The sequence below is a fragment of the Melopsittacus undulatus genome, chromosome 4 (assembly GCF_012275295.1).
Source record: "Melopsittacus undulatus isolate bMelUnd1 chromosome 4, bMelUnd1.mat.Z, whole genome shotgun sequence".
Taxonomy (NCBI): Eukaryota; Metazoa; Chordata; class Aves; order Psittaciformes; family Psittaculidae; genus Melopsittacus; species Melopsittacus undulatus.
The window spans coordinates 2,387,983-2,399,902 of NC_047530.1; the positions used below are offsets into that span (position 1 = coordinate 2,387,983).

The window sequence follows — 11,920 nt, forward strand, 5'->3', positions numbered from 1 at the left end:
CCACCTTTGGACCAGCAAGTTTGCTGGTAACACCAAATTAGGTGGTGCTATCCACATTCTGGAGGGAAGGGATGGAAGCCAGAAGGACCTGAACAGGCTAGAGAGGTGGGACCATGTGAACCTCATGGAGTTCAACAAGGCCAAGGGCAAGGTCCTGCTCATAGCATAGCGACAGGAGGGGCAGAGAAGTGATTCAGAGGAGCCCTGAGAAGAAAGACTTGGGGGTGTTGAGTGATAGCTTCAGTGTGTGCTTGAGCCCAGAACCCCCCCGTGTTCTGGGCTGCACTCCCAGAGTGTGAACAGCAGCTCAGGGAGGGGATCCGGCCCCTCTGCTGTGCTCTTGTGAGACCTCACTTGCAGCACTGGGTGCAGTTCTGGTGTCCTCAACATAAAAAGGACATGGAACTGTTGGAACAAGTCCAGAGGAGGCCACGAGGATGCTCAGGGGCTGGAGCAGCTCCTGTATGGAGCCAGGCTGAGAACATTAGGGCTGCTCAGCCTGGAGAAGAGAAGCTGCATGGAGACCTCAGAGCAGCTTCCAGTGTCTAAAGGGGGCTACAAGGATGCTGGAGAGGGACTCTTCATTAGGGACTGTAGTGATAGGACAAGGGGTGATGGGTTCAGACTGAAACAGGGGAAGTTCAGGTTGGAGATAAGGAACAAGCTCTTCCCTGTGAGGGTGCTGAGGCGCTGGTACAGGGTGCCCAGAGAAGCTGTGGCTGCCCCATCCCTGGCAGTGCTCAAGGCCAGGTTGGACACAGGGGCTTGGAGCAGCTGCTCCATGGGAAGGTGTCCCTGCCCGTGGCAGAGGTTGGAGCTGGAAGACCTGAAGTTCCCTTCCAACCCAACCCCTTCCATGCCTCTGTGAGCAGCCTGTGCCACCCGGAGCAGAACCCACCTGCCATGTTGAGCTCGGTGAGGGAGTTGCGTGTGGAAGAGCCCATGGCCGTGAGGAGATTGGCCGACTGGTCCGTAAGGTGGTTGCAGTGGCTGAGGTCGAGGCGGGAGAGCAGGGGCATGTGGCGGATGATCAGCCGCAGTGTGGCATCCGTGATGTCCAGGCCGGCGAGCCGGAAATCGATCATGTTCCGGAGCTTGCTGCGATTGTCCTGACCTGCAGAGGGAGAGGAGAGGCTGAGCAGGGCCTGAGGCACCCCAGCACCCACATCCAGCATCACCACCATGCTCTGTGCCCAGCAGGTCACCGCCCTCCAGCTCCCCATCGTCCACCACCACCAGCAACAGCTTACTGGGTTTGTCTGTTGGAGGCGTGAGTAGATCCCGGATCTGAGGGTCCTTGATTCCTACTGCCCACCGAAGATCGAGGGTCCTGAGAAGGGGGCAGCTGGAGGTACTGAGAGCACAGACCGCAGACCAGGAACAGCCCGCTAAGATGAGGTCTTTCAGGCCTGGCAGGACAAGGGAGAGGGAACAAGTTAGACAGGCTTGGTTAGCCCCGAGGCATCCTGGATCTCACCCTTTGTTTCCCAAGCACAGGAAAAAGCAGCTCCTCTCTGCCTGGAGCAGGTTAGAGAGCTGGGCTCTCTGATGGAGAGCAGCAGGAAACCACACTGCTACCAGCTGCTTGCCGCAGGGATGCAGGCACCTGGGTGTTCTCCAGCTGACAGAGGGTACCAGGGTGTCTCCTGCTGCGCTCCAGCCAGCAGGGAGCCTGGGAGCAGGGCTGTGGCAGGGACAGGGACCCCATCCCATCCCATCCTCACCTGGGAGCCTGTTGACAAGCCATGTGAGCTGCTTTTTGGAGATGTTGGTCCAGCTGAGGTCGAGGCTGACCGGCTGCCGTTTGATGATGCCGCTCAGCGCCTGCGGGGTGATGGACTTGCACCGGCTCAAATCGATCTTTGTCCACAATCTCTTGTCACAGCACCTGGGGACAAGGACAAGGTGAGCCCCGTGGGCTGGTGACAGCCAGGGGGTTGCCTGGCTTTAGGAAGGAGTGGCCCAGCTTTGGTGTGGTCCCAGACGCAGAGCAAGGCTGCTGTGCCTGGTCTCCCCAGCACATGAGAGTGCTGAGGGTATTCAGCCACACAGGGACACCCAAACAACTCCAGCAGGCTTTTGCTGCCATGTAACAAGAGTGGGAGTTGCAGCTCAGCCTGTTTGCCCCCTCCTGGGTGCTCTTCCTGCCATAGCAAAGATCTTAAGCATCCTTGCTCCCAGCAGGCGAGACGCTCAGCCTAGTTCTACCCCATGGCTTTGGCAGTGCTTTGCTGCCGTGCCAGCAACTGCAACAGAGCCTGGAGGTGGCTTCTTCTCCCATGGGAAAGTGGGGAGAGCCATGAATCAATGGTAGCTCGGCTGTGAGTCTGAAGGTGCCACCCCAGTGAGAGGTGAGAGGATGCTATCCTCCAGCCATCACACACCATTCCCACCCACTGCTGATAAAAGTGGGCTGGTCCTTTCCCATGGTGCCATTCCTGCTGCTCAGCAGTTAGAAACCTCCCAGTTTCCAGGCTGTTCCCAAGCCCTCCATCCACAGCTGTCCCTGTGCCAGCATTGTCTGCTGGGCTTGCGGCCCCCCGAGGCGTTTCCAGCCAGCAAACCCATTCCCTGCCTCAGCCAGCCCTCCCCTGCCTGCTGGGAAGCAGGGACAGGGAAGGACAAGGGCAGTGGGAGAGGAAAGGGCATCAGCACCTTGCAAGGACACGGGTGCTCAGGGGACAGCACAGCCTGCACTGCCACCCAGCAGAGGGGACAGGAGGAAGGCAGAAGGGACACTACAGACATGGCACACATAGCAGAGGCAGCAGGCTCCGAGTGCAGCACTGCCTGGGATGTGCCTCTGCCAGAGAGGAAAAGGAGGGCACTGATCCGAGATCCCTTCTCCCCTTCCCACCCGTGGTGGGATCAGGACACGGGCCCCACACTCACCACTTGTACCAGGTCTTGCACACCCGCATGCACTCGCAGAGCTCCCTGCGGGTGAGGTAGCGGAACACAGACATCCACACCTCACGCTGCATGCAGCTCTCGTCGCCCTCCTGCGCCCGGCCCCCTCGGCCATTGAGCCGGGCTGCCCCCCCTTCCTCCGCGTTCTCGTCCTCCTCTTCCTCTTCCTCCTCCTCCTCCTCGGCGCCTGCTTCCTCCTCACCCCCACCCCGCAGGGGCATCCTGGTGGGTGCGTGACGCATGACCACGCGTGGCGAATGCTGCAGGTTGGTGGAGGACGCAGTGATGGCTTGCAGCTTGGGGACGATGGAAGTGCCATGCACGTCTTTGGTGGGGCGCTGGAGCGTGACGGTGAGGTAGGAGCCGTGCAGCTTGGCCTTCTCCACCTCCGACAGCTCCTTCTTGCCGCTGGGGTTGTTCTCCTTCTCCCTCACCATGGTCCTCTCGGTGGCCTGGAGCCGCAGCAGCTGCCGCCGCTTGAAGCGCTCGTCTCTGCTGGCGCTGTGGTGGTCGCTGGGGCCGGCTCCCGGTGATGAGCGGGTCACCATACCCCGAGGTGATGCTGGGTCGTGGATCAGCTGCAGCATTGGGGTGGGAGAGTTGGGAGGGGGGGTCAGGGGCTCCTCGCAGCTCCGCAGGGGCCGCAGCACCTTGGTTTGGGCTGTGTCGTCGTCGCTCTCCTCCACCTTCCGCTTCTGCAGGGAAGAGGGGGGCAGCTTAGCAGGGATGGAGGCAGTGGTGGGGCTGGGGAACGTGTCCCCTTCTCATGGGCAACATCATGGTGCTGGCAATACCACCAGGACCAGAGTCAACCCACACCAGCAATGGACGTTTTCCTCCTCCCTTTACAAACAGGGCGTCCCCAGGGTTTGGGATGGCTCCCACTCTGTGCCTAACAGTCCCCTGCTTCTTGAAGCAGAAGTGCTGAGGAGCACAGGTCAGCACAAGGCACCAGAATCATACAATAGTTAGGGTTGGAAAGGACCTTAAGATCACCCAGTTTCAACCCCCCTGCCATGGGCAGGGACACCTCACACTAAACCATATCACCCAAGGCTTCATCCAACCTGGTCTTGAACACTGCCAGGGATGGAGCATTCACCACCTCCCTGGGCAATCCATTCCAGTGCCTCACCACCCTAACAGTAAAGAATTTCTTCCTTAGATCCAGTCTAAACCTCTGCTGTTTAAGTTTCAACCCATTACCCCTTGTCCTATCACTAAAGTCCCTAATGAACAGAAGACCAAGGGGTGCTCACTGCATCTGCATGAAGTGCTGGGGGACCCAGGAACCGGGCAGATGTGCACCCCAAGCACGCACTCACTCAGCAGAAGGTGCCCAAGGGAGGCTGCTCCCTGCCTGACTTGCCTTTGCTGCCACGCTTCCATCCACAGCAATGGACAGGGCTCCATAGTTGATGCAGCAGCCATAGGCTGGTGTCTTGGGCAGTGCTGCCAGCCACCAGCTGCCACCACACAGTCACTTGCTGGCTCCAGAGGGACCCATCTGCCCCTGCTGCTTCTGCAGGAGCCTGTCTTTGCCCTGCTGATGCGCTTACTGGGAGCCAGGGACAAGAGCTGGGAGCTGACAGCTCATCCCCCTGTGAGAGCCCAGGACCAGACTGCAGCAGGAGGTTGCCAGTGTCCCCACTGTCACTCACTGCTGCCCTGGACTGCAGCTGCAGCCCACCCTGGTTGAACACTGCCCATCCCCTAGCAGGATGCAGTGGGATGGAGCTCATGCTTCCTACCTGTCCCTTCTCTGAGTCGTCACCCTGGTAGCACTTAGGGCACTCCCAGCAGTTGGGGAGCTCATCGTTGAGCAGCCCTTCGCCATCCATCTGCAAAGAGAAGGAGACAGTGAGCACCAGGCCTGCCCCCAGGCAAGCTGCCTCCTGCCCAGTGCCCATGCAGCTCACCTGCAGGCAGCCAGGGTGAACGATCTCGTTGCAGATACAGCATTCCATGAGCTTCTTCTCAAAGTCCTGCGAGTCCTCGTTCTGATCCACCTCCCCACAAAGTGCACACGTGACCGAGTGAGGCAGCCTGGGCTACAAAGGAAAGCAGGGGTGAAACCAAGGCAAGGTCAGACAGCTTTTCCCCTTTCCTCCTCCTCTTTTCCACTGAATCATGGGGATGGAGACAACTATCCCCCAGGGACTGAATTCCATAGAATCATGGAATGGTTTGGGTTGGAAAGGACTTTTAAGATCATCCAGTTCCAACCTCCTGTCATGGGCAGGGATGCCTCACGCTAGACCATGTCATCCGAGGCTCTGTCCAACCTCATCCTGAACAATGCCAGGAATGGAGCATTCACATCTTCTCTGGGCAACCTGATCAAGCCCCTCAGCACCCTCATAGTAAAGAACTTCCTTATCTCCAACCTGAGCTTCCCCTGTTTCGGTCTGAACCCATCACCCCTTGTCCTGTCACTCCAGTCCCTGATGAAGAGCATCCCTGTGGCCCCCTTCACACACCAGAAGGCTGCTATAAGATCTCCATGCAGATTCTCTTCTGGGCCCAAATGTTCTCAGCCTGTCTTCATAGGGGAGATGCTCCAGCCCCTGACCATCCTCACAGCCCTCCTCTGCCCGACCCTGCTTGACCACACAGCTCCCAATGGACTCCACAGCAACAGATGATACCACAGACTCACTGCTAAGCATTGCCGGAGGACGCAGGACTGCTTCATGCGGCCAGGGCCACCGAACTTCTTCATGTCCCTGCAGTAGTGGCACATGCCACACTCGCCCTGCATGCAAGCCTTGCACTTGCGGCACCGCACCCGCCTCCGCCGGGCGCCGGACACGATGGGAGACACCGTGGACCTGACGGGTGTCGGGCGAGGGGTTGGCTTCATGGTGTGCGGTTTGGTGATGGGGATGGTGGGCAGGCGCACCCGCAGCCGGGCCTGGAGCTTGAGCTGCAGAGAGAAACAGAGAAGGAAGTGGTGTGAGAGAAGAGCTGCATTCAGCTTGGACCAGAACGCCTCTGATCCGCAGCTCCCTCGGATAACGTGACAGCAGCCCAGCTCCATCACCTCTCTGCAGACAAAGGAGCCTGTATCATGCTCCAGCACGCCCCAAGCCAAGAGCTCTCCTTCCTCCCACCCCCCATCAGGAGTGAGAAATGGGTCTGAAAGGGCTGCTGAGGCTCAGAAGTGCTGCTCCAGGAACAGCCGCTCTTTCCTTTGGTCCACCCAGGCAGCTGGAAAGGGTGTCCTTGATCTGTGCTGCCCAGGTCCCTCTGCAGCTGTGCAAGGGGACAGGGCTCAGCTCTGATGCAAGAGCTCCAGTCATAAAATCCCAGCCTGGTTTGTGTTGGAAGGGAGCTTAACGCTCATCCAGCTCCAACCCCAGCCCCTTCCACTGGAGCAGCTGCTCCAAGCCCCTGTGTCCAACCTGGCCTTGAGCACTGCCAGGGATGGGGCAGCCACAGCTTCTCTGGGCACCCTGTGCCAGCGCCTCAGCACCCTCCCAGGGAACAGCTTCTGCCTCAGAGCTCAGCTCAGTCTCCCCTCTCTTGGGCAGGTTCAAGCCATTCCCCTTGGCCTGTCCCTACATCCCTTGTCCCAAGCCCCTCTCCAGCTTTCCTGCAGCCCCTTTAGGCACTGGAGCTGCTCTCAGGTCTCCCCTTCAGGAGCCTTCTCTTGTCCAGGCTGCCCCAGCCCAGCTCTCTCAGCCTGGCTCCAGAGCAGAGCTGCTCCAGCCCTCACAGTATCTCCATGGCCTCTCTCCATCAGCTCCATGTCCCTCCTGTGCTGCTGCCCCAGAGCTGGATCAGGGCTGCAGGGGGGGTCTCCCCAGAGCACAGCAGAAGGGGAGAATCCCTTCCTTTGACTTGTTTGAGGTGTGCTGGGGACAGCCAAGCAGCCCTGTGGAAGATGCAGGTGGGACAGCAGAGCTCTCTAGCAGACATCAGCCCTCAGGGCTGTAGCATCCTTCAGGACTGGCCCTGCTGGTGTGCACACCACAACTGATGGGCTTGCGGAAGGGCAGACACCCAAAAAACCCAGCACAAAGACAAGGTTAGGGATGTGCCAAGCATCTGAGTGCTGCATCCAAAGCATGCAGACATCTCCAGGTCTTTTCTCCTAAAAAAGCTTCCAGAGATGCTTGTGCTGGTCTATGACCAGCAAATCACTGTGGATCCCCATGGGCAGCGCAGGCAGAGACAGGCACCTCCAGTCCTAGAGGGCTGTCCCTCTCTAGACACCCAGGCAGGGTATTGTTATCCATCCTTCCCAGTGCAGTGGGGTCCTGCTCTTCCCATATGGCTGCCCATGAGCCTGTCTCCTGGCAGGAAGGAAGCAGTGACCTATAGGAACCATTCTGGTGGGCTATGGGAAGGCAGCCTGCAGAGGGGAAGTCCAACTGGACAATGGCTGCTTCTTGCCTCTATCTGCCCAGCTGTGGAGGGAAAGAAGCACAACAAAAGATCCTTTTTCTGGCTGCTGCCTGCAGGTAGAGACCCCCCAGGAGGGAGCTGCCTTCTTTGGGGGGGCAAGAGCCAATGCTGCAGCACAGCAGTGTGCTGGCAGGGGCAGGCACCCAAGGGATGTGCTCACCTAGCAGTGAGGGGCTGGGCAGGCAGCGTTGATGCTGACCATCATCCCTTCACCTTGCCCTTCATCTCTCAGGGAACACAACAGGGATATATTCCCCTGACACACAGCATTACTCACACCACCCATGGTGGGCCAGAGAGCTGCTGGTGAATGCCCTTTAGAGGATCACACTTCCATCAACCCCAGGGCTCCAGCTCCTCCGAGAACGACTGGAGGAGCTGGGGCTGACCCAGTTACCACCCATTGGCTGAGCTGGGGTAAGCACAGGGTGGGAGACCTCCACCACTGCCCACCAAGGGCTGTGGCGCTGGTTGCACCCCATGCCCTGCCCTGGCACTGCTCCTTTTCCACCCACTGCCTTGGCTTCCAGAGGCAGGTATGGAAGTGGTGCCACCATATCCCATTAACAGCCAAGGGCAGATCATCAGCTCAAGCACACACAACACCCACCCATGTCCCCTCTGTGCAGCTCCTACCTTATCTCTCTTGGGCCACTGGACGATGGGGATGCCTGTAAGTGCCAGTTTGGGGTCGCTGTTTGCGTACTCTTCTAGCAGCAGCTAATGGAGGGAGATGGGGAGAAGCAGAGAGACAAAAAGCGCAGGTATGAGTGCAATGAAACAAGGCGGGCTCTGACCTGATGCCAACGTGCTTCCAAGAGGGCTGGGAAGGAGCGCTCCCCATCCCCATCCCACCCCCGCCAGCAGCGATCCCTCCCCACATCACACAGACAAGCTCTGTCGAGTCGATCTGCACCAGTGCTTTCATCAACTGCATTTCAGCCCCGAGGCCGCGCGCTGTGCAGGGGTAGGGGGGGAAAGAGTGTGCCAAGCTTCTGCAATCCATTGGGATTGACAGGGGAGGATGCATGAGGGTCAGTCCCCATTGTTGCCCCTGCATGGGGCAGCTGGAGGGTGCAGCAGTGGCAGGATGCGGTGCCCCAGCAGCCCCTCCACAGCCTGGCACAAGCTGCAGGGAGCCAAGAGCTGCTCTCCTGCATTGCTTCAGGGTTTGGCGTTAACATTAGGGATGCTCAGCACCCACCGGATAGACACGCTGGCTTGGGGTGGATGGGTGCTCCCCCATCCCTTTCACCCTCCCCCTCCATCACCTCCCCACTCCCCACATCCATTCCCCACCGAATTTGGGTGCTTTATTTACTTGGCGTTGCCATGGCTACGCTGGCAGGAACCTCCTGCCTGCATCCCGGGGCTGCTTCCCGCTGCCAGGCACGGCCAGGGCAGGGGCCGGGCCAGAGCCCCCCGCCGGGGATCCAGCTCCAAGCCCCCCGGCTCCAGCCTGGCTTTCCGGTGCTCCCCCCTCCTCCTCGGCTGGCTGCGGGAGGCAGGAAGCTGCTGCAGCCTCCCCCTCCGCTCCCCTGCTGCCTCCAGACCTTCCGCCTCCCCCCAGCCTTTCCCATGAGCACACGCTGGAAGGAAAGGTCAGGGGCTGGGGGCTCACATATAAATATATATAAATACATATATATAGATATATATAACCTATAGATCACACACACATGGGCAGGGAACCGCAGCCTCCCCCTGCTCGGAAGCACTGTGGGGGTGCTGGTGGCGGCTCAAGCACATTTCCACCCATGGGGGGTCCCGAGGGGCTGCTGGAAGCGGGGAACCCGGGTGCTGCGGCTGCATCCGGGGTGGATAAAAGCCCCCTTGTCCCCTGTGCCCACGGGGACGAGCAGAGGGGTCCCTGCGAGCACCCGCACCGCACGCATCCGCCAGCCGGGACGTGGTACCCGGCCGATGGGGAGAGGAGCGGAGGGAGCCCGAGCAGCAACCAGGGACCCCCCCCTATGGAAACAGGGATCCCCCCCCGCTCCCCTCCCAGCCTGGTTGTACCGAGCGCGTCCCCGTGTCCCCTCCCGTCCCACGAGCGCTGCCACCCGCCTGACCTTGCGCCTCTGGAGCTGCCGCGACTCCGGGATGAAGTTTGCCGAGCCCTCTTTGTTCCGGGTGCCCCCCCCGAACCTCAGCGGCCCCAAGCAGGACCCCCAGGCTGTAGGGACATGGCTGGGGGAGCAGCGGGACCCCCGGCCCCGAGCGCTGCCGCTTGCTGCGGGGCTCCGGCAGCCGCCCCGGCAACCGCGTGTTCCTGCGGAGCCTCTGGGCAGCGGCAGCGGCAGCTTCCTGAGCCTCAGACAATGCTGCTGCGTCACCCACATGCGGTTCCCAGCAATGCTTTGCAACGGGAAGATGGCAGAAGAGAGAGAGAGAGGAAAAAAACCGGAGGCAAGGCTGGAGCAGGGAGGGCAGAGCCGTTCTGCGGCAGCGCCGGGAGGGGCCGGCTCGGCCGCCTGGCGCCTCGCCGATTGGCGCAGGGACACGGGCGCTGGGGGCCCCCTCCAGCCCCCGGCACCAGCCCCAGCCCAGCACCAGGCTCCCCAGGGCAAGGGTAAAGCGTGGTCAGGAGCTCGGACCAAACCCCCCCCCCCCCCCCGCCGCTGCCTTTGTCTTCGCCGAGGTGGGTTTGGGGGTTCCTGGGGGATGCGGAGGCAGGAATGGGGTGAGGGGGGGAAGGGGGTGTAGGTGAAGGCATGGGGGGGATCAGCCCTTTGGAAGGGGGGGCTGCAGGGACTGCACCCGACCTCCCTCGACAAACATCCCCCCTGGGCCAAGTGTGGGAGGTGCTGGAGTCCCAAAGCCATCAGTGACCCAACCACAGGGGCCACGCTGGGTGAAACAAGGTCTCCCTCAGGTCCCCCAGGACCCCAGCTCCATGACACCATGAAGGCTGGAAATGAAGCAAGTGCCCAAAGCAGCAATGGGCAACAGAGACTGATCCCACTCCTGATGCAGCCAAAGCATCTCCAGCTCATCTGTCCTGTCCCCGTGTACCTGGACCACATACCTAGGTCCAGCCTGTCACCATCTGAGCCACCACCACCACCCACAGGCTCTCTGCAGACCAGTGCTGCTGTCCTACCCAAGGGGAACCTTGGTAGCACAGCTCAAAGGCCACCCTGACCTCCCTCATCCATCCCTGGTGGAAGCATCCCCTGCTCCTCACCAAGGCTTCTCCGTGTCCCATTGCACTGCAGCAAATGGGAAACCAGTTCCAGCTGGCAGATGGACTGGGCTGGGAGAGCGGGAAGCACAGGGAATGCTTCAGGCAGATGTGACCTACATGAGGAGGAGATGGGGACAGCAACATGTGTTTGCAGAGGAGTGAGAAGATGTCTCTGATCATGGGGAGACCCAACACAACAGAGCCACCTATGAGGGCAATGCCACAGCAGAGGCTTTGAGATGAGGTCATGGAGACCCCAAAGCACTTATGGGAGAGGCTTTTCTTGCTTGGTGCTCCACCACCTCCATGCAGAGCCCAGATAGAACCCGTTAGTGGCACCTACCACAGAGTCTGGTGGCCCTGCAGCAAGAGAATGGTTCAAATGTAGGCTCAGCTCCCCTGACCTCAGCAGGTCCCATCCTCATGGACCATCCCACTCCTTTGGTGTCTAAGTGATGGAAACCAGCACACCCCAAGAGGTGTGTCCATCAGAAGTGATGGACAGGAGCAAGCAAGAGACAACAGAACCTCTCAGAAGAACCCCCTCTGTCACTGATCTTTCTGATGACGCCAGTGCAGACCATGCACAGAAGCATCATCAGATGCAGGGAGGTTTTCCAGCAAGGCTTCAGTGCCACAAAGCAATGTCTCAACCTCATTTTGGAAAGGCTGATCTTCTGGGGCAGCACTAAAGCCCTTTTGCCTCCTGCTGGTCCTCCCATTTAAGCCACTGGAGAGCATTTCTCAGTCACTGGTTCAGAGATGGTGATGTGGTGACATTCAAGACAAAGCTAGATGAGGCAACATGCTCTTCCTATTCAAGATGCCCAATGCAGCCCTGTCTAGGATGGGTTTAAAGTGCCAGCAGATGGACAATCCCTCCTGCCATGGAACTAGAAGCACATCTTTGTCACATCCAAAGTGTCACATCCCACCACATGATGACTCCAGGCTCAACCCATGACACGACACAGAAGCGTGTTCCTTCACATGACCCAACACAGACATCCCGGAGTCGTGACCATGCAGGAGGCTGTGGGAAAGGGAAGCATTTTCCTGCTTCCCACCAACACAGCATCTGCCAACTGGACCCTTGTAGGGACAGCAGTGAAGCTGATGGGCACCAAGTTGATTCTGTGCTTCTTTGGGAGCAGGTCTTCCCCAAAGTCCTCATCCCAGGTCCACTGATGACCTCACCTGCTGACAGGTAAAGGCTGGGAGAGTACCTGGTGCAGATCAGTGGCCCTGCAGTCAGGCTAAGATGCTGTGTAGGATGTATGATTTCCATTTAGCTTAAGTCACTGAAAGTGGAGTAGGGTCTCATTCTCCACTAGCACATAAGGAAGAACAGATGAACAGAAAGGATCCAGGTCTGCGGTGCAGCATGAGGGATCCGACATGGATTATGTCTCC

At 59.4% G+C, this 11,920-nt stretch overlaps 1 protein-coding gene across 4 annotated transcripts in view; it reads right to left on the reverse strand.

The window, feature by feature from the left end:
• KDM2A (lysine demethylase 2A) overlaps nucleotides 1–11,920 on the reverse strand; it is a 47,707-nt gene that overhangs the window by 2,492 nt on the left and 33,295 nt on the right. For 3 of the 4 annotated variants that reach the window (XM_034061437.1, XM_034061439.1, XM_034061438.1), the window contains 8 exons: nucleotides 7,957–8,040; nucleotides 5,570–5,836; nucleotides 4,830–4,961; nucleotides 4,662–4,751; nucleotides 2,893–3,605; nucleotides 1,725–1,888; nucleotides 1,251–1,409; nucleotides 899–1,114 (listed from right to left, as the gene is read on the reverse strand). In XM_034061437.1, the coding sequence (XP_033917328.1) occupies nucleotides 899–1,114; nucleotides 1,251–1,409; nucleotides 1,725–1,888; nucleotides 2,893–3,605; nucleotides 4,662–4,751; nucleotides 4,830–4,961; nucleotides 5,570–5,836; nucleotides 7,957–8,040 (1,825 nt within the window). Of the gene's footprint in view, nucleotides 1–898; nucleotides 1,115–1,250; nucleotides 1,410–1,724; nucleotides 1,889–2,892; nucleotides 3,606–4,661; nucleotides 4,752–4,829; nucleotides 4,962–5,569; nucleotides 5,837–7,956; nucleotides 8,041–9,392; nucleotides 9,736–11,920 lie in introns of those variants that run through there. The other variant, XM_034061441.1, reaches the window with a different exon arrangement.